The sequence below is a fragment of the Solea senegalensis genome, unplaced genomic scaffold (assembly GCF_019176455.1).
Source record: "Solea senegalensis isolate Sse05_10M unplaced genomic scaffold, IFAPA_SoseM_1 scf7180000012418, whole genome shotgun sequence".
Lineage (NCBI taxonomy): Eukaryota > Metazoa > Chordata > Actinopteri > Pleuronectiformes > Soleidae > Solea > Solea senegalensis.
In genome coordinates, this window is record NW_025320628.1 from 117,030 (window position 1) to 142,308 (window position 25,279).

General features: G+C 42.7%; 1 protein-coding gene across 1 annotated transcript in view; it reads right to left on the reverse strand.

Moving 5' to 3' along the window:
• Positions 1 to 20,885, reverse strand: part of LOC122759821 (contactin-associated protein-like 2) — a 29,379-nt gene extending 8,494 nt beyond the window's left edge. The window contains exons 1-13 of the mRNA XM_044014827.1: positions 20,869 to 20,885; positions 15,563 to 15,706; positions 10,747 to 11,005; positions 10,486 to 10,635; positions 9,549 to 9,711; positions 8,423 to 8,529; positions 8,214 to 8,333; positions 7,966 to 8,081; positions 7,202 to 7,286; positions 6,326 to 6,482; positions 6,114 to 6,241; positions 5,855 to 6,025; positions 4,136 to 4,354 (exon numbers count right to left, since the gene is read on the reverse strand). Coding sequence (XP_043870762.1) covers positions 4,136 to 4,354; positions 5,855 to 6,025; positions 6,114 to 6,241; positions 6,326 to 6,482; positions 7,202 to 7,286; positions 7,966 to 8,081; positions 8,214 to 8,333; positions 8,423 to 8,529; positions 9,549 to 9,711; positions 10,486 to 10,635; positions 10,747 to 10,858 — 1,528 coding nt within the window. The 5' untranslated portion in view covers positions 10,859 to 11,005; positions 15,563 to 15,706; positions 20,869 to 20,885. The remainder of the gene's footprint in view (positions 1 to 4,135; positions 4,355 to 5,854; positions 6,026 to 6,113; positions 6,242 to 6,325; positions 6,483 to 7,201; positions 7,287 to 7,965; positions 8,082 to 8,213; positions 8,334 to 8,422; positions 8,530 to 9,548; positions 9,712 to 10,485; positions 10,636 to 10,746; positions 11,006 to 15,562; positions 15,707 to 20,868) is intronic.
• Positions 20,886 to 25,279: the final 4,394 nt, after the last annotated feature.

The following is a 25,279-nucleotide window of genomic DNA, read 5'->3' on the forward strand; positions in this document are numbered from 1 at the left end:
ATCACCAAAAGGTACCTTGAGATGTACTGACATATGGAACCAAGTTAAATAAAGGTTGCACTGTCTCTTGTATGTATGTATTAATATTATTATCAGACAGTATTTTTTATTTATGTTATTGTAATTCATTATTGTACAATTAAATGTGAGTAAATAATAATCAGTAAGGAGAGGGTTTTGAGGAAATATGTTTAAGTTATCAATATAAATACCATAACTTAAAACAAGATCGAGGGTGTGACTAAGGCAATGAGTTGGTTTATTAATGAGCTGAATAAAACCAATTGATTCCAACAGCGAGTTAAATGCGCAAAATTGGTTTCTGTGATTTCCAACTAGGATGAGATAGATTAAGAATAAGGCTTTCAAATGTTGAATATCCTGGTTTGGGTTTTGGATTGATTAATAATCTAGTATTTAAAATGGCTGCTACACCTCCTTCTCGGCCTCAGCTTCTAGGAATATGGGTATTAGCATGAGTGGGTGGAGTTGACTCATTTAGACTAACTTAATCTTCTTCATGTAACCAAGCTTCAGTTACACAGAATAAATCAATACAATTGTCAGAAATGAGATCATTTATTAAAACAGATTTTGAGGGAAGTGACCTTATATTTAATAGTCCACATTTAAAAGTGGTATTATTTGACTCTATTTTATTGTCGGTATTAATCTTAGAATGTCTAACTCCTCTTCTGTTTGATTTATTTACTTTAGTTTTTACTTTAGTAGGTCGAGACATGGTCTCAATGGGGTTGTTAATCGGTGACTGCTCGAAAAGAAGCACAGAGAAGCATGAAAGAAAGCAACTCTGTGTCCTGGTCTCAACTCTAGATTGTCATCGGTTTCTAATAAAATTTTCCCAGAGCCCGCTCTGGCTCTGGGAAAACACCTGACTGTGGTCACTGGTGTCACTATTTTCACGTTCCTCAGGATGGAGTCACCAATTACCAGAGTTGGTTTCTCAGTCTGTGTGGTCCTGAGAGGGGAAAACTTGTTTGAGGTGCGAACAGGTTGGTGGACAGGACTCTTAACAGTCACCCAGCTGCCCTGTTTGTCTCCCGGCTGCACGGGAGCTGATGAGGGAGCTAATGCTATGTGGTCCACACCGAGTACAGGGGACTGGCTAACTGATTTAGCTTCTATGGTGCAGAGCTGAGTTTCTGCCTCACTAAGCCTCGCCTCCACCTTAGCCAGTAAGCTACACTGGAGAGAGCAGGAGAAGGAGAGGGAGAAGCCATCACTGCTAAGCTAACATGTTACGCTAGCAACGAAAGAAACACCGTACGTGAATCTACGTGAACGATAGAGTTTAAGCAAAAGTAGCGAGTGAAAGTATTAGTCAATTCAATAAAATTAGTGTTTGTTCAGTTAATCGATCGTTACAGTAGATAGAAAACCGCAGAGAGAACAGGAGACACACAGCGTAACACCAGTGGAAGCACAGGAAGTGACACAATAGGTTACCGCACCGGAAAGTAACATGCACCAGAAGCAGCGTCTATCTTGCTGAAAAGGCAAATCTAAAATAAGTTATTTTTTATTAATCCCCTTAGGGAAAGTATTCCTCTGCATTTTGACCCATCCTAGAATTAGGAGCAGTGGGTTGCCACACTGAGTAGCGCCCAGGGAGCATTGGGGGTTGGGTACCTTGCTCAGGGGTACCCCAGCCCTTTTTGACCGGGTGGGGATTTGAACCGGCGACCCTCCGGTTACAAGTCAAGTTCCCTTTCCACGGGCTACCCAAAATGTGAGTTTTGGGAGGTGGCAAGAGAGTCAATGTTACTGAGAGTCTGTGCAAGACAGTTCCAGAGACGGGGAGCTGCACAGCTGAAGGCTCTTGACCCCATGGAGAATAATCGCAGGAGTAGTGAGAAGCATGAAAGATGAATATCTGAGAGTATGGAAAGGTGTGTGGATATGAATGAGGTCAGAGTGGTATGAGGGTGCCAGCTTATGGAGCGCTTTGAAGGAGGATCTTAAACTGTGTTTCCATCGAATGAAATGGTTTGGTACAACACCCATGATATGCATTTTTTGCATTTCCATTAGGAAGAGTACCAAAATAATCAGTCCCTACCATTCCATTGTTTGGAAATGTTCCCTTGGGGTACCAGAGTAAATTGGTACAGTCCCATGACAGTCAACTGATTGAGTGACAGAAAAACACCACTCCCTTCCTTTTCATCACCAGCAATCTCTTCTCTTACAAAGCTGGATGACGTCTTGTTGAGACAAGCAGCCACAAACCGAGCTGCTGGAAGTCTTCTATTGCTGTCTGCTACCTTTTGTTCCTCTTTAAGTGTTGAGTGAGTTTTTCCTCACTCAATGTGAGGGTCTAATTAATAATCGATTAATTGGACCTGTCCCACCCTTCGCCCTATGGCAGCTGGGATTGGCACCAGCACCCCCGTGACCCTCAAGTGGTGGATAAAGCCGTAGAATATGAATGAATTAATGAATTGATTAATTGTTGCAGCTCAGATGTTAGGGATGCAAATATGAAAACCACAGCTTAGGTCTCACGTCTAAATTTATTTATATGTTTATTTCGGTCATGTCAGTTAGATCACTCATCCTCATCTTAGTGTAGTTCACACAATACACATAACCGAAAGGGAAAGCGGGAGAAGCAAAAGCTTATCTAGTCCCGCCCCCATAAATGGAAAAAAATGCTGTTTTTCCTGCAAAAAAGCTTCATGCATTCACTAATGGTTCCTCCCCAAGCTGCTGCGAGGTACAGGAACAAGTAAGACTCGTCAAAGAACCCTGAGAGTAGGTTACCTTGTGGCCTCATTGCAGAGTTATGATGAAGGAACATTATCAACCCACTTCTTCCAGGGAGTTTCTGATTTGTCCTCTTTACAGCGCTTTACAGCTCTATTCGTCTCCCCCTCCCTCCACTAGTTCTCTGACAATATCAACATGGCAGTGTGCGCAGAAAAAAGCGAGAGTGCCGTCACAGGAAGAGACGTCCTACATAAGGATCGAGCCGAACAGTGCCGAACTGTAAATCAGTTAAAAACACTTAGGAACAGCACTGCTGATCGCCACCGCTGATCGCCAGCGGCGCGCGGCGAGCTGAATAAACTGCATGTTGCTTTATCAGACTCCAGAGACCTCGCCACCGCTGACCAGCTCCGGTGCTCCGGCGATCAGCGGTGACACAGAGAGTGCAGCACCGCTGATTGCCACCGCTGACCAGCTCCGGTGCTCCGGGCAGTTTAGGCAGATCGCCGCTCGCCGCTGGCGATCAGCGGTGACACAGAGAGTGCAGCACCGCTGATCGCCACCGCTGATCGTCAGCGGCGAGCTGCATAAACAGCTGCTTTATGTGATTGTATCAGACTGAGTCTGTTCTCCAGTCATGGAGGACGTACTGAACAAATATTTTTAATTAGGACGTGTCAGAATGGTCATTTATGAGCTCTGTGTGATCTTTTCTTAACAATTTGTGTGTTTGTACGTCGGTGAAATAAGTCCCCTGACTAAATACGGCGACCGCTGGCCGCAGTCTGATGCGAAGTGGTACGAACACACGTTTGCTGACTTTATCGGCACATTAGCTTCATATATAAAATCCTCTGTAAAACACTGTGCTCCACTGTGCAGCCACCAACAGCACACTTGTCCCTTCGCGTTGACATAATACCGCTCTTCCTCCCTCGCCTGCACTCTCGCAGGGACAAGGTGGAGCTAAGGTGGAGCTCGTGAAGTAAACTTACTGGTGGGGCGGTAACATTTGCGGTGAAATGCGCATGCTGACATCATAAGTGCAGGGAATTCAACATTGAGCGTTTTATCGCCTATACTTACACTAAGGGGGACCACGAATACATGGCTGAGTATTCTTTTTCCACACTTTGGCGACTGGTAGGGCCTCCAGAGTCCCAAATATAAGTATTAAAATGGTAAAAAAGTTGATTTTGCATAATATGTCCCCTTTAAATATTCATCACACTGATGAACTAGTGCCAGCATGTTACAAGCAAAATGGAGTTTATAATGTATATTATGCTGTTACTGCATCTCTAACTGTATACATTATACATGGCATCATTATGTATGAGTTTAAATGCTGTGTGTGTGCATGTGCTAGCGTGTGCTAGCATGTGTGCATGTGTGTGTGTCTTACCAACATAAAGCTGGCTGTAGAACTCCAGTTTGGTGTGTCCCTGTGGAGGGGTGGCTTTAACCTCCCTATATTGTCCATTAACCTGCAGAACTGCCTCTTTGATATTTTTCTCAGCTTCCACGCGATGCCATTGGTCATCGTTGAGTGGCACAGGTGAGCGCACACTGAGCTCCAACCGCTCACTCCCCACATCAAAAGAGAACAAGACCATGGAGGCTCCTGGACACACCAGAACAAACATAACATTAGCAACATTCTAAACACGCTGAAGCCCTGTTAATTTTCAAAATTTCTAATCAGAAACCCTAGTTTACTTATTGAAAATACATTGCCAAGCATATCAATTATTAAGATTAAAGGGCAGGAAAAAGGCTTATTTGAACTTATACTTATACAAATAACTAAACAAAGTACAGAACAATATCAACAATAAGTGACAGCAAAGTAAGTTTAAGAAAAAGTAAATGTACAACAATAGAGCTGTAAGTAATAAGATAAATATGGTTTAAAAGCTGAAAAAAACACTTTTGCCCTATGTCGGCTGGGATTGGCACCAGCACTCCAACGACCCTCATGTGGTGGATAAAGCTGTAGAATATTAATGAATTCAATATCATGTGAAAAGGAATAATATACAGCCCACAAACAGACGTGTCTGAATGTTTATATGGTTTTACTGCCCATGTAGTGTTGGCAGTAAAACCAACTCGTGGTCGACCGATATGGGTTTTTTATGGCTGATGCCGATTCGATTTTTCAGCCTTAGCCGATGTCCGATACATAAGTTAGAGTTAGTTTTATTAATCCCCCACAGTTAATTTTATTAATTCCTCTGCATTTTGACCCATCCTAGAATTAGGAGCAGTGGGCTGCCACACTGAGTGGCGCCCGGGGAGCATTGCGGGGTTGGGTACCTTGCTCAGGGGTACCCCAGCCCTTTTTGGCCGGGTGGTAATTTGAACCGGTTACAAGTCAAGTTCCCTTTCCACTTGGCCACATGCCGATTTTTTTTTAAGCCGATATTGCTTTTTTCAGCCATTTCTTTAAAAAGAAAAAATTCAGTATATTTTTATCTAATGCTTACATCAGAGAGACGCGTGCGCACACACACACACACAGCGCTGACCACCGCTGCAGTGTGGACTATATTTTATGTGAAGTTAGATGCTGTTTAAACACGTAGTGTTAGGTAATTGTTTTCATGTGCATGCTGATAAATGTGTCGTATTCTGTAGCCATGGCATGCGCAAACACGCAGCGGTACCATCTCACCAGCTGGCGATCAGGCATGAGTTTAAAAAAAAAACAACGTCGACCCGCTAATTTCAGTGGGACACACGCACACATTCAGAGTGACACAGAGACAGACAGACTTTCAAAGTGTAATGCAATAATACAGCTAAGTAAGACAGTTTTAAAAATACATTGAAAGTTGAAAACACTGATCTCTCATGGAGAGTAGTTGTTGGCAAGCTTCCAAAACTCCCAGCTGCTCTCTGCCAGGGAGGGAGGGGCAATGCATGCTTCAGTGCTCTCCAGCATCTCAACACAGCGCTACGTGAATGCACAGGACGGAAAAAAAAAGCATAGATTGGCGAACACACCCACGAATCGGCCGATGCCGCATATATCGGCCCAATCGATACATCTTTAAAACAGCTTCAAGAACATACTAATGTATACTGCATTTGCTTTAAAAAAGAAAAGAAAAGAAAACACCTCTGAGTTCAATGTGGAGGAAGCTGGTGGTCCCCAGGTTCTCCAGGAAGACTCCGTGAGCAGAGGACGTCTTGAAGTAGAAGGAGATGTCAGTGGTAGTTTCCCCTCTGAAGGAGGGGAAATGAAGGTAGGAGGTGGGACTGTTGAAGGACGCAGCGTTCCAGTAGTTACCTTCAGAAAACAAACACCAATGACATGAATAAAAATTACTCTACACTGTGTGTGTGTGTGTGTGTGTGTGTGTGTGTGTGTCACTCACGGTCCCCCTGGCACCTGAGTGGCCCCACAGTAAGTTTGGCCTCAGATCCAGCTCTGCTTGTGTCACCAACCACGACTTGACTGACTGGCAAATGGTCTTTATAGACCAGCAGGCCTGTGTCCTCCCTCCTGCACACACATACACACATTTAAACCGATCATTATGATCATAGCATTAAATAAGGAGATTAAAGAGATAAGAGATGCACTAACCAGGCGCGCAGGTCAGCGTCACAGTTGCAGTAGTGTTTGGGGTCAGTGCAATTGTGTTCAATACCACAGGCACACTTCTGTATCCCTGGTCCTGACCCACCCCAGTAAGAATGCCTCTCATTGGCTCTTCCTACCCACCAGGAGTATGGAACGCCATCTGGGTGACAATGCAGAAGTCCGGGGTCATTTTATCTTCAAATTTATGAGATCAAAGTTCATTTTAATTTAAACTACACAATTATTAAGTCTACTTTGACAGGGCCAACATACAGAGACGACAACAATCATTAGCACTCACATTCACACCTATGGACAGCTCAGGTTCAACAGTTTGGAAATAAAATAAGAGAGTCAAGGTCGAGATGGTTTGGTCATGTGCAGAGGAGAGATAGGGATTATATTGGACAAAGGATGTTGAAGTTGGAGCTGCCGGGGAGGAGGAACAGAGGAAGACCACAGAGAAGGTTCATGAATGTTGTGAAGGAGGACGTGAGGACACGAGGGAGAGGACAAGAACAAAAACAATAGAACTTTACCTGCTTATAGCATCACACATAATCATTGCAAAATTCATCCTGATCTGTAAAGATGTCGTTGAGATATACACATTATAAATTGCTGATCAGGTGGTGGTGAAACTTAGTCTGAAGGTAGAGAGTCTGGTCCTGCATACACATACCAACATTTTGCCCATTATAACTTAGAAAGTTGCTAACAGAAGGACAAACTTACAGATGAAAACATATCCTCCTTGGTGAAAGAAAAAAGAAAAAAAAAAACACAGTGCAACTGTATCACATCACAATGTAATGCACATGAGTGGGATGGTGAGTGACAGACAGCTGTGACCTCTCAGCTAATAATGGACCACTTTACCTGGAGAGTTGAGCAGACGGGACATTCTGCAGGCATAGGCTACATACTGTTCACAGTACTCTGCATTGCCAGTGACTGACAACACCTGGACACACAGGAAAGGGGACAAACACAGGATCTTACTATGTAAAGTGCCTTGATATAATGTACGTTGTGATTTGGCACTATACAAATAAAACTGAGTTGAACTGAAATTGAATTAAATATCAAATTACACACAAGACACTTAAGGTGTTTTGGGCATCTGCTCAGGATTGTGAGTACTGTCTGTGAAACTGAGCTACAACACAAACCCAGGACACACGGACAGACAGATGGAAGGATGGATAAGTCAACAAACTTTGGTTTTACTTATATTTACATAGAGCTGCAACTAACAATTATTTTCATAATTGATTAATCTGTCAATTATTTTATCGATTAATCGTTTAATTGTTTGGTGTTCAGAATATCAGAAAACCTTAAAAAATGTTGATCTGTGTTCGTCAAACCTGGAAATGATGTTCTCAAATGTCTTGTTTTGTCCACAAACCAAAATCATTGACTTTTAATTATTTATTTGTTCTCCAGAGCAAAGAAATTAAGAAAATACTCACATTTAAGAAGCTTAAACAATCGGAAATATTGTTTTAATCATGAAAAAAGCTTCAAAGCGATTATTCGATTATCAAAATAGTTGTCGATTAATTTAGTAATCGATTAATAACCTGTACAACACATAGAACTCTGCTCCGAGTCAAAGTAAGTGTGTCGTGATTGTGTACCTGTTCATCTGTGACATTGTAGGTGATCTTTAGCACTGCCTTTCCTTCCTGGTCTGCACTGGTGACTGAAGTCTGAGGAGAAAGATTGTTCTTCACTGTGGTCCAAACCTTCTCATCTGAAAGAACAGAAAACATGAACATTAGCAGTACACATGCACAAAAAACACAGGGATCTGAAATGCCGGAGTGATTTTTTTTAATTTATTCTGCTACCAAGTGTCAAATGAGAAACTGCAGTGACCCCTCACCCGTCATGTCACAGCTGACTCTGAAGGGGGCAATAGGTCCACTGCTGTCTGGGTCAATCCAGTAGCTCCCTGAGCTCCTCCCCTGGTGCTTATACTCCTCACACGACTGCTGATACATGGCTGTAGAGGAGACAACACACAGCTCAACAGTGAGTGAGTGAGTGAGTGAGTGTGTGTGTGTGTGTGTGTGTGTGTGTGTGTCAACTCACAGTTGTGGCAGGTAGCTCCAGTGTATCCAGTGCCACTACAGTTGCAGATGAATGTGTCCCATGTCTGAGTGCAGTGACCACCATGCTCACAGTGGTTAGGGACACACCTGTCACAAAAAGAACAAGAGGAAACTTAGAATTCAAATAGTGCAACAGCTTTGTTTTTCCTTACGATTAATCACAAATTGACTGTTCATAGTTTTGTATTTTTAATCAAACCACATCATCCTGCTAAAACCACATAATCATTGTCATCTAATGTTTTTACTGGACTGGACTGAAAAAGACAAAGGTGAAGGAACTGAAATTACAGTTGTTGGGACGGCAGGCATTTTTCTCAAAGGTGACTTCAAAAGTGAAAGGCAGCCACTGAAGCATTGTTCAGTTGAAGTCAAGCCGTCATTAAGCACAAGAAGTCCTTCCAAGATGGAGAGATGACAGAGGCATTCGTTAAAGCAGCTTACTCGTTATTTTCAATCAAAGCTCTCCAGCTATCAAGAACTACAGTGACACGGCGCTGTGAAGTCATGGCCGAGGATTTGGAAAAGACAAAACCGTGGTCAATATAATGAGCTCAGTTAATGCTTTCAAATGAAAACCGCAACATTTGCCCTTAAAGTTGCAATGCCACGATTTAGGGAACTTCAGTGCAAGTTATCAGAGTAAGGTAATGAGCAAAAAAATGCAATATGGTTATAAGGTCAATTGGTCACTCTAAATTGACAATAGGTGTGAATGTGAGAGTAAATGGTTGAATGAATTGTTTGTGTCTATGTGTCTCTGCGATGGACTGGCGAACTGTCCAGGGTGTGACCCCCACCTATCGCCCTTTGTCAGCTGAGACTGGCACAGCACTACACTCCTGTGGAGGACAAAGCATTTTTTATGCAGATTAAGGTAGATCATTTTGACTTGGTCATTTTAAAAGTAGCTCCCAAGCTGAAAAAGTGTTGGCACCCCTGCACTAAGTGTTGCTTTTGTACTGGACTCACTGGGTGTGGTTTTGTACTGGACTCATTGGGCTTGGTTTTGCACTGGACTCACTGGGTCTGGTTTTGTAAAGGACTCACTAGGAGTTGGTTTCGTACTTGATTCACTGGTAGGAGACTCGATCAATGTTGTATACCTGTCTATAATGGCACACATATCCAGGCTGACATTTTCAAAGGTTCCAATGTGACCCTGCTCCACAGCTCTGAGGTCAACCAGATGGTCGTCGATGTGGATCATCTGCATGCAGCCCTGGAAGGAGCGCTGAGGTGACCTGGAGTTTGTGTGCATGAAATAGCCTGGGCAAAAACAGAGTAGGTTAAAAAGTCACCAGATATATGATTCAAGCACTGTCACGCCATCAAAGGTCTGTATGAGTCATGTGCACAAGAAAAAAAACAAGTTAATAATGGACTCACCTAATAAAATCTACACCTTCTAAAGTCTACAATATCTTGAGAAAACATGTCGTTTTTAGTTTGTGTAGGACACAGAGTTGCTGGCCTACTGATGCCTTGTTTAGTAACTTTGTCTCAAAAAAAACAATTATTGTTTTCTTGAACTTATTGACAGAGGCAACAGTAAAATCCCTGATTTTCTCTATAGACTTTGGTGCAGGAGGGGGAGATTTTTACAATGTGACACAAATTTCAGTTTCCAGGCAGAAAATTCAGTGTAAGAGCAAGAGAAAGTAGCCAACATATTCTTCAAATATATAACCCTGATTTATACTGTGACATTAACGCTTTTGTAACTATCACCTGACAAAACTTAAGAGTTGTGTTTTCAATTTATGCTTTTTTGATCATCTGTGTGTAAGCACACACCTACAACCGGCTCTTTTACATTGTATCATCCTAATTAGCTTGTTTAGCAATGATTGTGATAGCTTCTTCGTTTTAATAATGAATTAATTCATCAGTTGAAGATGAAACATCTAACACCTATCTGGAGGAGGTGACCCAATCACACTGCACGGATCCCTTTAACATTTTTTTCCACAGCCTTTTTTGTCTCCTGACATGTCAACAACAATGTTTTGGTTCACTGCTCCTGTGGATTTTCTTGGTCACCTCCAAAGTAATAGGATCCTCCAGTCTGGATTTGGATGGGAATGGCTGTTCTGACCGTAGATGCTTCGTCTCCATCGACTGTCAGCATTGCATAGTTCTCCAGTGCATTCAGATGGACACTGTGCCACTGGCCATCATTCAGGCTTGAACCTGACAAGTTAACAACAATCGTCAGTCATGATACACCAGACGACAACAACTGATGAGAGAAATGAGAGAAGAAAAAACAGAACGAGCAGCCGTCCAGAGAGTAGAGCTCACCGGACGAGATGCCAATGCGTGTGTTCTTCCTTTGAGTCACGTTTATGTAGACGGTGACCTTGCTCTCTGTTAGTCCCACCTCCACCCAGCCATCAGCCAGTGACGTGAACATCAGCAGGCCGTTGGGGTTCCACGTCCTGAAAGACAGACTGACTGACAGAGTGTCACTGTTGCTCTGACCAGGAAGCTGCAGGAAGGACGAGGAGTTGAAGAAGACGGGGAAGGAGTTGGAGTCGGTGCAGGAGAAGGTCAGGTTACGCTACGGTGGGAGAAACAAAGAGAAAGAGAAAGAGAGGATAGGAAGTTTGTTTACCTTTACAGAGCAGAACTCACTCTCTTACTGATTGTCTACTAGGGATGCAACGGTACAGTTTTCCCACGGTTCTGTAGACATCATGGTTTTTGGGCCACAGTAACATTAACAGTTTTCTTAATATAAAACTACTCAAACTAGTAAAGGCAATATTGCATTGGAAAAAATAATTAAAAGCACAGATATAATCAAACCACATATCAATCTAATCAGTAAACTTAAAACCAAACTTGAAACCTTTTCTGACAAGAAACTGATGTTTTTGTCACTTTGTTAACAAAAAACTGCATACATATTTTCTGGATGTGTTCCAGTAAAGTGAAATAGAAATAATTATCCTCTATTGTCGTTATAGCATTGCTAAAACAACAAATCTAAAGGTGGCCTAAGACTTCTGCACAGTACTGTAAATCCCAATTTTAAACACAGAAGTCCCAAAACAACACACTTTGGTTTATTACTGGATGCAATGGTTCAACAACTTCTGTGCTCCATGATGTAAAATGGTTGAATTTCTCTATGGACATTGGTGCGGGGGTAGAAAGCAGTTTATACAGAGAAACAAACTTCAGTTTCCAGTCAGAAAAGCATGTGAGTGAGACGAAACAGTCAATTTATTCTTAAAATAGAGTTTAAGCTATGTTAGATTAGAAAAGTTAATGTTAAATCTGTGTGTAGGTATGCACAATCTATGTCTGACAGCGTAATCTTCTCTGGTCCTTTGCCCAATGTAACCAGTGATGACATGTATAGCCGCATGTCGTCATTCAATCGCTGGCTGTCGAGGTGGTGTCCAGAAAACAACATTGGGTTTTTAGATAACTGGCAAAACTTCTGGGGGAAACCTGGTCTCATGAGGAGAGACGGCGTCCATCCCACTTTGGATGGAGCAGCTCTCTTATCTAGCAGCTTAGGGCATTTTATTAGAAACCCATGACAATCCAGAGTTGAGACCAGGACACAGAGTTGCAGTCTTTCATGCTTCTCTGTGCTTCTTTTCGAGCAGTCACCTATTAAAAACCCCATAGAGATTGTGTCTGTCCCTCGACCTACTAAAGTAAAAACTAAAGTAAATAAAGTAAATAAACCAATAACAAACAGAAGAGGAGTTAGACATTCTAACTTAATAAAGATTAATACCAACAATAAAATAGAGTCAAATAATACGACTTTCAAATGTGGACTATTAAATATAAGGTCTCTCTCCTCAAAATCTGTTTTAATAAATGATCTTATCTCTGACAATTGTATTGATTTATTCTGTGTAACTGAAACTTGGTTACATGAAGACAATTACGTCAGTCTAAATGAATCAACTCCACCCACTCATGCTAATACCCATATTCCTAGAAGCTCAGGCCGAGGAGGAGGAGTAGCAGCCATTTTTAATACTAGATTATTAATCAATCCCAAACCCAAACTAGGATATTCATCGTTCGAAAGCCTTATTCTTAATCTATCTCATCCTAGTTGTAAATCACAGAAACCAATTATAATAGTCACAGTTTATCGTCCACCTGCACCTTATTCAGAGTTCCTATCAGAGTTCTCTGAGTTCTTATCTGAGTTGGTGCTTAAAACAGATCAAATCATAATTGTAGGGGATTTCAACATCCATGTAGATGTTGACCGTGATAGTCTTAGCTGCGCATTTAACTCGCTGTTGGAATCAATAGGTTTTATTCAACACGTTAATGAACCAACTCATTGCCTTAATCACACCCTCGACCTTGTTTTAACTTATGGTATTGATATTGATAATTTAAACATAGTTCCTCAAAACCCTCTCCTTACTGATCATTATTTACTCACATTTAACTGTTCAATAATGAACTACAATAACATAAATAAGAAATACAGCTACAGCCGGTGCCTGTCTGATAATAATATTAATACATTCAAAGAGACAGTGCAACCTTTATTTAACTCGGTGCCATATGTCAGTACATCTGAAGGTACCTTTTGTGATTTTACTCCCGCCCTCATAGATAACCTTGTTGATAGTACAGCAGCCTCACTGCGTACTACATTAGATGTGTTGCCCCTCTGAAAAAGAAAGTGGTGAATCAGATGAGACGAGCACCATGGTTTAACTCCAATACTCGTGCTCTTAAACAGACGTTACGTAGATTAGAAAGAAAATGGCGTTCCAGTAACCTAGAGGAACTTCATATAGCCTGGAAAGATGGTTTTGTAGCTTACAAAAAAGCCCTACACAAAGCTAGAGTTGCCTATTATTCTTCTCTAATTGAAGAAAATAAGAATAATCATAGATTTCTTTTCAGCACTGTAGCCAGGCTGACACAGAGCCACAGCTCCACTGAACCATCTATTCCTTTAACACTGAGCAGTGATGACTTTATGAACTTTTTTGTGAATAAAATAACATCAATTAGAAAAAAAATTGATCATTTCCTCCCTCATATTGGGACTGACTCATCTTCTAGCACAAGAGCTTTAGAAGCACCAGGTGCACAGTTAGACAGTTTCTCCACTATAGATCTCCCTGAGTTAACATCATTAGTTTCATCATCTAAGCCATCAACCTGTCAGTTAGATCCTATCCCCACCAAACTGTTTAAAGATGTGTTTCCTTTAATTAACAACTCTATATTAACTCAAATTAATCTATCCTTATTAACTGGATATGTGCCCCAAACGTTTAAAGTAGCAGTTATTAAACCCCTTCTAAAAAAAGTGACCCTTGACCCAGATATTTTAGCTAATTACCGACCGATATCTAATCTTCCCTTTGTCTCTAAAATCTTAGAAAAGACAGTTGCCAATCAATTATGTGAATATCTGCGCATTAATGGCTTGTTTGAAGATTTTCAGTCAGGTTTTAGATTAAACCATAGCACAGAAACAACACTAGTTAAAGTTAGTAATGATCTTCTCTTGGCGTCAGATAATGGTCTAGTTTCTTTACTTGTCCTGTTAGATCTTAGTGCTGCATTTGACACCATTGATCATGATATTCTACTGCAGAGATTGGAGCAGACTCTTGGTATCACAGGTGCTGCCCTCTGCTGGTTTAAATCTTACTTATCTGATAGATTCCAGTTTGTTCACGTTAATGATAAAGCCTCACTACAAACAGAAGTTAATTGTGGAGTTCCACAAGGCTCAGTGCTTGGGCCTATACTTTTTACCTTATATATGCTTCCTCTAGGGAACATTATTAGAAAGCATAACATACACTTTCATTGTTATGCAGATGACACACAGCTATATTTATCGATGAGGCCGGATGAAATAAATCAGGTTGTTCAACTCCAGGAATGTCTCAGAGACATTAAGTCCTGGATGACCTGTAACTTTCTACTTTTAAACTCAGAAAAAACTGAGGTCATTATACTCGGCCCTAAACACCTCCTTCCTTCCCTCTCTCTCTCTCTCTGTATTCTCATCATGCAGGTTGCAGGATCAAGATCCAGTTTTTGAGGCTACGCTTATCATCACCATTATTAATATTTTGTAATTAAAAAGTCGATATCAGTAACTGTGTAAACTTGTAACCTGATATAGTTGTTGTGTATCTGCTGCTGGTCTCCCTCTCTCTCTTCTGTCTCTCCCTCATCTCCCTCTTGTCCTTTCTTTCCCCCCATTTTCTGTCCCCCACCTCTCCACTGTCCCCCATTTTTCCTTTCACCCCAACCGGTCGAGGCAGATGACCGCACATCTCTGAGCCTGGTTCTGTCAGAGATTTCTTCCTGTTAAGAGGGAGTTTTTTCTCTCCACTGATGCCTAGTGCTTGCTCATTGTGTGAACTGTTGGGGTTCTCTGCTCTCTTTGATGTTATCTATGTACAGTGCCTTGAGATAATGTATGTTATGATTTGGCGCTATACAAATAAAATTGAATTGAATTGAATTGAATAGATTCTATAGGATGAACCTTTGGTTGTCGCTTAAAAGAATGTTAACATTTATAAAAGCAAGCTTAAGACCTACCCTTTAACCTGCCTTGTTACCTGACCTTTATTATTTATTTATTTGTTTTAATACAAAATGCCAGCCATATGTCAGCTGGAATGTTTGCAGGTTGTTTTCCTTGATTATGTTTTTATCCTGTGACACACTGCGAGTTACATTGCCTTGTATGAAAAATGCTTTAGAAATAAAGTTTTAAATCTCACACAACCACACTGCAATCACATTGATGCAGAGAAGGAAAAAAGTAATTAAATAGGTCTTTCACACTCTCAGGTTCTACAGTCACAATGACAAAAGCCGATGCTGCGTCAGTGCTGAGTTCAACAAATCTCAAAACCAAAGCTGCTGTAGATGCACATGACTGTACCTGGAGAAACTAAGGAGTAACCTACTCAAACTTAAACTAAGGAGTAGGCTTCAGATACTGTGGATGTTAATTGCCACATGTTCCTTTGTTGCTACATTAACTTTTCTGTCATGTTTAATCACAGTCATTTTAGTCAGGCCAATCACAAAATGAAATGCTGTTATTGACCTATACACACACACACACACAGAATTGTCTTACAAAGCTGGACGTGTCCACCTTCTTCCTGCGGACCAAGTTAGTGATGTTGTCTCCATTGTAAGTGATTCCCTCCAAGCAGCCCACAAAGTTCTCTCTGCCCCCTGAGCTTGACTTTGCTGATGCTGCCACTCCTCCAAAGGTGATCTGAAAACACAGCACAGTAGCAAATAAATACATCTGTCCAACACAAACACTAGTTAGAGTGGAAGAATTAATGGTTTAAAAATCAAAATTACAATTTGAAAGAAGATTAACAAATCGGCTACAATTTAGGATCTAGTTGTACTATAGCAAGTCTGACCAAGGGCTTATAATTTACTGTTAATTGTACTTCATATGTTTAAGATAATCCATTCATCCATCCATCTTCTACCGCTTTTCTGAGATACTTAAACTCCTCCACTTGGAGGTGCTGATTCTCATCCCAGCAACTTCACACCAGGCTGTGAACCGCTCCGGTGAGAGTTGAAGATCACGGCCTGATGAAGCAAACTGGACTACATCATCTGCAAAAAGCCCACGAAACCAGATTCCCTCAACGCCATGACTGCGTCTAGAAATTCTGTCCATAAAGGTTATGAACAGAACCGGTGACAAGGGGCAGCCCTGGCAGAGTCCAACTCCCACTGGAAACGGATCCGACTTACTGCCGGCAATGTGGACCAAGCTCTGACACTGGTCGTACAGGGACCGAATGGCCCTTATCAAGGGTTCTGGTACCCCATACTCCGGAGCACTGCCCACAGGACTCGCGCTGCATTTTGGTTCAGAACACAGCAAGCGTGGCGCTGAGGCAGAAGCGCTCTAACGTGTGGTTATATTTCTCGCAAAAAGACAACAAGACGGTCACTTGTAACACTTGTAAAGTTTCCATTTCATCCAAAATGCAGAAACATTTGGCCACACAGCATGCAATTCATTTGCATGACTGTTGTGTGTTTGATACACTGCTACTTAGCGGCGAGTCATGTAGCAGCGGAGCTAACGGGACGACATCTGTTATTAATGCCGAAGGTAACTTCCAACTCTCCAGACAGGATGGGCTCTGTCTTCTTAGTTAATGTGAGCGCCATTTAATTGTGTAAACTTTTACTGTACGAATAATCTCCATTTCAATTTCAATTTCAATTTTAGAGAGCAGAGAACCCCAACAGTTCACACAATGAGCAAGCACTAGGCATCAGTGGAGAGAAAAAACTCCCTCTTGAAGAAATCTCTGACAGAACCAGGCTCAGAGATGTGCGGTCATCTGCCTCGACCGGTTGGGGTGAAAGGAAAAATGGGGGACAGTGGAGAGGTGGGGGACAGAAAATGGGGGGAGAGTAAGGACAAGCGGGAGATGAGGGAGAGACAGAAGAGAGAGAGGGAGACCAGCAGCAGAAGATACACAACAAATGTATCAGGTTACAAGTTTATACAGTTACTGATATCGACTTTTTAATTACAAAATAATAATAATGGTGACGATGAGCGTAGCCTCGAAAACTGGATCTTGATCCTGCAACCTGCATGATGAGAATACAGAGAGAGAGAGGGAGGGAAGGAAGGAAAGACACAAACTAGGGAGAGAAAGAGACAAGGTTAATGATAGATAAGGATAGATTAATTTGAGTTAATATAGAGTTGTTAATTAAAGGAAACACATCTTTAAACAGTTTGGTGGGGATAGGATCTAACTGACAGGTTGATGGCTTAGATGATGAAACTAATGATGTTAACTCAGGGAGATCTATAGGGGAGAAATTGTCTAACTGTGCACCTGGTGCTTCTAAAGCTCTTGTGCTAGAAGATGAGTCAGTCCCAATATGAGGGAGGAAATGATCAATTTTTTTTCTAATTGATGTTATTTTATTCACAAAAAAGTTCATAAAGTCATCACTGCTCAGTGTTAAAGGAATAGATGATTCAGTGGAGCTGTGGCTCTGTGTCAGCCTGGCTACAGTGCTGAAAAGAAATCTATGATTATTCTTATTTTCTTCAATTAGAGAAGAATAATAGGCAACTCTAGCTTTGTGTGGAGCTTTTTTATAAGCTACAAAACCATCTTTCCAGGCTATATGAAGTTCCTCTAGGTTACTGGAACGCCATTTTCTTTCTAATCTACGTAACGTCTGTTTAAGAGCACGAGTATTGGAGTTAAACCATGGTGCTCGTCTCATCTGATTCACCACTTTCCTTTTCAGAGGGGCAACACAATCTAATGTAGTACGCAGTGAGGCTGCTGTACTATCAACAAGGTTATCTATGAGGGCGGGAGTAAAATCACAAAAGGTACCTTCAGATGTACTGACATATGGCACCGAGTTAAATATAGGTTGCACTGTCTCTTTGAATGTATTAATATTATTATCAGACAGGCACCAGCTGTAGCTGTATTTCTTATTTATGTTATTGTAGTTCATTATTGAACAGTTAAATGTGAGTAAATAATGATCAGTAAGGAGAGGGTTTTGAGGAACTATGTTTAAATTATCAATATCAATACCATAAGTTAAAACAAGGTCGAGGGTGTGATTAAGGCAATGAGTTGGTTCATTAACGTGTTGAATAAAACCTATTGATTCCAACAGCGAGTTAAATGCGCAGCTAAGACTATCACAGTCAACATCTACATGGATGTTGAAATCCCCTACAATTATGATTTGATCTGTTTTAAGCACCAACTCAGATAAGAACTCAGAGAACTCTGATCGGAAGTCTGAATAAGGTGCAGGTGGACGATAAACTGTGACTATTATAATTGGTTTCTGTGATTTACAACTAGGATGAGATAGATTAAGAATAAGGCTTTCGAACGATGAATATCCTGGTTTGGGCTTGGGATTGATTAATAATCTAGTATTAAAAATGGCTGTTACTCCTCCTCCTCGGCCTGAGCTTCTAGGAATATGGGTATTAGCATGAGTGGGTGGAGTTGATTCATTTAGACTGACGTAATCGTCTTCATGTAACCAAGTTTCAGTTACACAGAATAAATCAATACAATTGTCAGAGATAAGATCATTTATTAAAACAGATTTTGAGGAGAGAGACCTTACATTTAATAGTCCACATTTGAAAGTGGTATAATTTGACTCTATTTTATTGTTGATATTAATCTTTAGTTAGAATGTCTAACTCCTCGTCTGGCTGGCTCAGAGGCTGCAGCAAGTTGCTCTTGTGCACCTCTAGCTACTCTGTTCACAGAGGCAGGGAAGAATAAAATGGCGAGGATAAATGAATACAAAAAACACAGAGCAGTCTGCGTTTCTAATTTTATGCTTGAACATGGTGTTTGTTATGGACAGAACTCCAACAACAAAGCACCACTCGGGTTCAGATCGAGGCGGGCGGTGTTCCTCCCAATCACACCCCTCCAGGTCTCACTGTCATTGATCACATAAGTATTAAAGTCCCCCAGCAGAAAGAGGGAATCCCCAACAGGAGCACTTTCTAGCACCCCCGCCAGGGACTCCAAAAAGGGTGGGTACCCTGAAAAGCTGTTGCATAGACACAAACAACCGTCAGCACCTATCCCCCCACCCGAAGGTGCAGGGAGGCTACCCTCTCATCTACCGGGGTGAACCCCAATGTACAGGCCCCGAGCCGGGTGCAATGAGTATGCCCAAACCCGCTCGGCACCTCTCACCAGGGGAAACTCCAGAGGTGAAAAGAGACCAACCCCTTTCAAGGAGACTGGTCCCAGAGCCCAAGCTGTGTGTCGAGGCAAGCCAGACTATATCTAGTTAGAACCTCTCAACCTCGTGCACTAGCTCAGGCTCCTTACCCGCCAGAAAGGTGACTGCAGCCGAGGGTCGCCTTTAACCACCACCCAACTCACACTGCACCCGACCACCATGGCCCCTCCCTCAGGTGGTGAGCCCGTGGGAAGGGGGACACACATTGCTTCTTCGGGCTGTGCCCGGCCGGGCCCCATGGGTGTAGGCCTGACCACCAGGCGCTCGCCATCGTGCCCCTCCCCCAGGCCTGGCTCACAAACACACATCAGCATGATCTAAACAGGGCATATCATACAGCATAGTGTATGATATCCAGTTGGAAACACCTGGTGAACCAACAAAGGTTCCTAGACTAAATAGGAAACTGATCAACATCAATTATCTTATAACATCAAGTATCGGCTCTTACAGATGGTGATGAAAGAGTGGATGTACTGTACATACTGTAGTTTCCACATATCCTAGCCAGAGGTCTGGAGACAATCTTAATCCCTGATGCTGGTTTGGCAGCATCAGGGATTTAAAAGCCACCAGCATTTAAAACGAAATGCCGTAGGAGAACAGACGACTCAGTTTTGTTCTATACTTAGCACAGGGTGAAATCAGCTGACAGAAAACAAGGGAAAGGCTGAGCAACAAAAATCTAAAATTATTAATCTGATGCAAACAGGTGCCACCAAACTCCCTGTCCACCAATAATTTTGAATGTATGTACAATTGCTGCTTAATTAGGTAACAACACAGTTTATAATCCATAACAGTGATTTGTTTCAGCTTCTACAGTAGGTTTAAAGTGTGGGTTTAAAGGAAAGACCTTTGACCTTGGAGCAAAGTGGAGCACACATGGGGCAGCAATAGGGGAGGAATCTTTATGCTCCTCATGATTCTCAAGGCAAACTAAAATAATTCTAAAGCAATTATATAGTTGCATCTTAAAAGTTGTTTTTTGTTACAAAGTGGAACGACATACTTCACTGGAAACCAAGGAAAGATTGATGTGGAGCTGAACAGAGCCTGCCACACCCTCACAGGCAACCTAAAGGCCACCCCCTTGCCAGCCCTGTACACACTGGCAGGCATCTGTCCACCTGGTATCCAGCGAGATGTCCAAACAAGGACAGAGTGACCCCAGACACCCATTACACGGACACCAAGATGCCCCCCGACGACTAAGATCCCATCGCAGCTTCATGACAGTCCGAGGCCTCGAGGGGATGACACCAGTCCCTCAAGATTGAGCTGTGAAAGGGGAGTGACCCAAACAACAACAGGACACTCCCACGAGGGAGTCTCTACCCCCTGAGGCTGACATGCTCAGAACCGGACGAGGGCCAAGGTGGCCAGGACGGGTGATGACCTGATACAGTGGGGTAAGACCACCAGCGCAGCCTGCACTTGCAAAGAGGACCCCCAAACCATACAGCACCTGATGCGCAGCTGCAGGATTGGACCCACCTGACGGACACATACCTTTGGGAGGCCAACGGAAGAGCACGGGACTGGCTGGAGAGATATAGCGACAAGCCATATGATTGTACTTGTATGAGTAATTGTACTTGCGCTCAGTTTAGTGGTTAAAGCTTTTACCTCATAGTCCAGGTCCAGGTGATAAATGCGCAGCTAAGACTATCACAGTCAACATCTACATGGATGTTGAAATCCCCTACAATTATGATTTGATCTGTTTTAAGCACCAACTCAGATAAGAACTCAGAGAACTCTGATCGGAAATCTGAATAAGGTGCAGGTGGACGATAAACTGTGACTATTATAATTGGTTTCTGTGATTTACAACTAGGATGAGATAGATTAAGAATAAGGCTTTCGAACGATGAATATCCTGGTTTGGGCTTGGGATTGATTAATAATCTAGTATTAAAAATGGCTGTTACTCCTCCTCCTCGGCCTGAGCTTCTAGGAATATGGGTATTAGCATGAGTGGGTGGAGTTGATTCATTTAGACTGACGTAATCGTCTTCATGTAACCAAGTTTCAGTTACACAGAATAAATCAATACAATTGTCAGAGATAAGATCATTTATTAAAACAGATTTTGAGGAGAGAGACCTTACATTTAATAGTCCACATTTGAAAGTGGTATAATTTGACTCTATTTTATTGTTGGTATTAATCTTTAGTTAGAATGTCTAACTCCTCGTCTGGCTGGCTCAGAGGCTGCAGCAAGTTGCTCTTGTGCACCTCTAGCTACTCTGTTCACAGAGGCAGGGAAGAATAAAATGGCGAGGATAAATGAATACAAAAAACACAGAGCAGTCTGCGTTTCTAATTTTATGCTTGAACATGGTGTTTGTTATGGACAGAACTCCAACAACAAAGCACCACTCGGGTTCAGATCGAGGCGGGCGGTGTTCCTCCCAATCACACCCCTCCAGGTCTCACTGTCATTGATCACATAAGTATTAAAGTCCCCCAGCAGAAAGAGGGAATCCCCAACAGGAGCACTTTCTAGCACCCCCGCCAGGGACTCCAAAAAGGGTGGGTACCCTGAAAAGCTGTTGCATAGACACAAACAACCGTCAGCACCTATCCCCCCACCCGAAGGTGCAGGGAGGCTACCCTCTCATCTACCGGGGTGAACCCCAATGTACAGGCCCCGAGCCGGGTGCAATGAGTATGCCCAAACCCGCTCGGCACCTCTCACCAGGGGAAACTCCAGAGGTGAAAAGAGACCAACCCCTTTCAAGGAGACTGGTCCCAGAGCCCAAGCTGTGTGTCGAGGCAAGCCAGACTATATCTAGTTAGAACCTCTCAACCTCGTGCACTAGCTCAGGCTCCTTACCCGCCAGAAAGGTGACTGCAGCCGAGGGTCGCCTTTAACCACCACCCAACTCACACTGCACCCGACCACCATGGCCCCTCCCTCAGGTGGTGAGCCCGTGGGAAGGGGGACACACATTGCTTCTTCGGGCTGTGCCCGGCCGGGCCCCATGGGTGTAGGCCTGACCACCAGGCGCTCGCCATCGTGACCCTCCCCCAGGCCTGGCTCCAGAGAGGGAGCCTGGTGACACGCGTCCGAAGGAGCGAGAATGTGGTCCCTTTTTGTGTTTCTTCATAGAGGTTTTAGAACCGCTCTTTGTCCGGTCCCTCACATTCTCACAAACACACATCAGCATGATCTAAACAGGGCATATCATACAGCATAGTGTATGATATCCAGTTGGAAACACCTGGTGAACCAACAAAGGTTCCTAGACTAAATAGGAAACTGATCAACATCAATTATCTTATAACATCAAGTATCGGCTCTTACAGATGGTGATGAAAGAGTGGATGTACTGTACATACTGTAGTTTCCACATATCCTAGCCAGAGGTCTGGAGACAATCTTAATCCCTGATGCTGGTTTGGCAGCATCAGGGATTTAAAAGCCACCAGCATTTAAAACGAAATGCCGTAGGAGAACAGACGACTCAGTTTTGTTCTATACTTAGCACAGGGTGAAATCAGCTGACAGAAAACAAGGGAAAGGCTGAGCAACAAAAATCTAAAATTATTAATCTGATGCAAACAGGTGCCACCAAACTCCCTGTCCACCAATAATTTTGAATGTATGTACAATTGCTGCTTAATTAGGTAACAACACAGTTTATAATCCATAACAGTGATTTGTTTCAGCTTCTACAGTAGGTTTAAAGTGTGGGTTTAAAGGAAAGACCTTTGACCTTGGAGCAAAGTGGAGCACACATGGGGCAGCAATAGGGGAGGAATCTTTATGCTCCTCATGATTCTCAAGGCAAACTAAAATAATTCTAAAGCAATTATATAGTTGCATCTTAAAAGTTGTTTTTTGTTACAAAGTGGAACGACATACTTCACTGGAAACCAAGGAAAGATTGATGTGGAGCTGAACAGAGCCTGCCACACCCTCACAGGCAACCTAAAGGCCACCCCCTTGCCAGCCCTGTACACACTGGCAGGCATCTGTCCACCTGGTATCCAGCGAGATGTCCAAACAAGGACAGAGTGACCCCAGACACCCATTACACGGACACCAGGATGCCCCCCGACGACTAAGATCCCATCGCAGCTTCATGACAGTCCGAGGCCTCGAGGGGATGACACCAGTCCCTCAAGATTGAGCTGTGAAAGGGGAGTGACCCAAACAACAACAGGACACTCCCACAAGGGAGTCTCTACCCCCTGAGGCTGACATGCTCAGAACCGGACGAGGGCCAATGTGGCCAGGACGGGTGATGACCTGATACAGTGGGGTAAGACCACCAGCGCAGCCTGCACTTGCAAAGAGGACCCCCAAACCATACAGCACCTGATGCGCAGCTGCAGGATTGGACCCACCTGACGGACACATACCTTTGGGAGGCCAACGGAAGAGCACGGGACTGGCTGGAGAGATATAGCGACAAGCCATATGATTGTACTTGTATGAGTAATTGTACTTGCACTCAGTTTAGTGGTTAAAGCTTTTACCTCATAGTCCAGGTCCAGGTGATCAAACTCTCCGTTGGTCCTGAAGTGCTGAGCGTGGTGGTCCAGAGTAAAGTTGACATTCCTGCGGTAGCGCTCTATGACCACTGAGTGCCAGTGGTCATCGTCCAGTAAGCTCCCACTGATCACAGAGGTGTGGCCCTGAATGGACCCGTACTGGTCACTGCCTGGAGATTAGCAAGCAAACACACAGACAAAAACAGGTCATGTTTATCATTATCTTTCCAGTCCTTCAAAATCAGACATGTGCTTTTGTCCTACAGGTTTTAAAGAGAGCTACCTAAGTTGATGCTGAGCTGCAGACTCGCTCTGCGGAGCTCCAGGGAAATGTAGTCTCCCTGTTGTCCTTCTCCATGAAGCAGGACCCCATCTCTGACTGTGGTTCTGAACTTGAGGGAGATGACATCCTTCATAATCTTTATCTTCTTGCTCCTGAAGCGGTAGGAGATGACGCCTTGGCCGTCAAAACTAATCACGTCTGCCCCTGAGGGACATAAGACAAGAGAAATCTGTATTCAGGGGAGAACACATCTATTGCTCAATACAATGTACTGATATACAGTAAGATGTTCAAAATATTGAGGTTCTAAAATGTCTTACCTTGTCCACTAACCAAAATAATAAAAAAAAAATTCACAATTAAGAAGCTGAAAAATCAGAAAACTTGTTTTTATTATTGAAAAACACTCAAACAAATTGATCGAATATCAAAATAGTGTGCAAGTGCTTAAGTAATCGATTAGTGGATGCAGTGGTTACGGTATTTTACAGTTTTAAGTTATACAAAGGTATTTTTTTATGCATGTGCATGAGTGAGTGGATCATTTAAACTTAATACCCTCTCTCAAATGCAGGGTTGGCACTGTTTGAATGATTGTGGGGTTAAATAAATGTATGTTGAAATATTTATTGCATATCTTATGATTCTGCATCCCGACAGTACACCTAAATTTCATTCATCACTCATATTCTTACAATGACTACTCAGTATCCGATCTTATTGCAGCAGAGGTGCCACTCTTTGATGGTAAATGTATGATCTATCACATAGCCTAATTTCAGATCGTTTTCTAAAGTCAAAGCTCAGTCACAAACATCTGGAGTGACATGTCCTGTATAGGTTGGTGGAATCACCTCCTCCTGTACTCACAATATGAGCAGCCATAGAGCTCCAGACGCACTCCAATCCGTCCTTCCCTGCTCCAGTCCAGTGGGACGAGGCGGATGTAGCGAGCCAGGATGGTGTGCTGCAGTTCATGGCGAATCACACTCTCACTGTTCATGTTTCCTTCAAATGTCTACGACACAGAAAAATAAACATTCTGCATCATACAATTCAATGTTTACCAAATGTAGGGAATCAGCTCATTACAGATGGAGCCATTAGGGCTGGGCGATATGGACCAAAACTGATATCTCGACATTTTTTGTTGATGTGTTTTAAGTCCACTTGGAGCCGAAATCTGCAGCTAACAGCTGGTGCCGCTAAAAACTAGCAACGACATACAGGCATTACGTCACTAGCTCAACT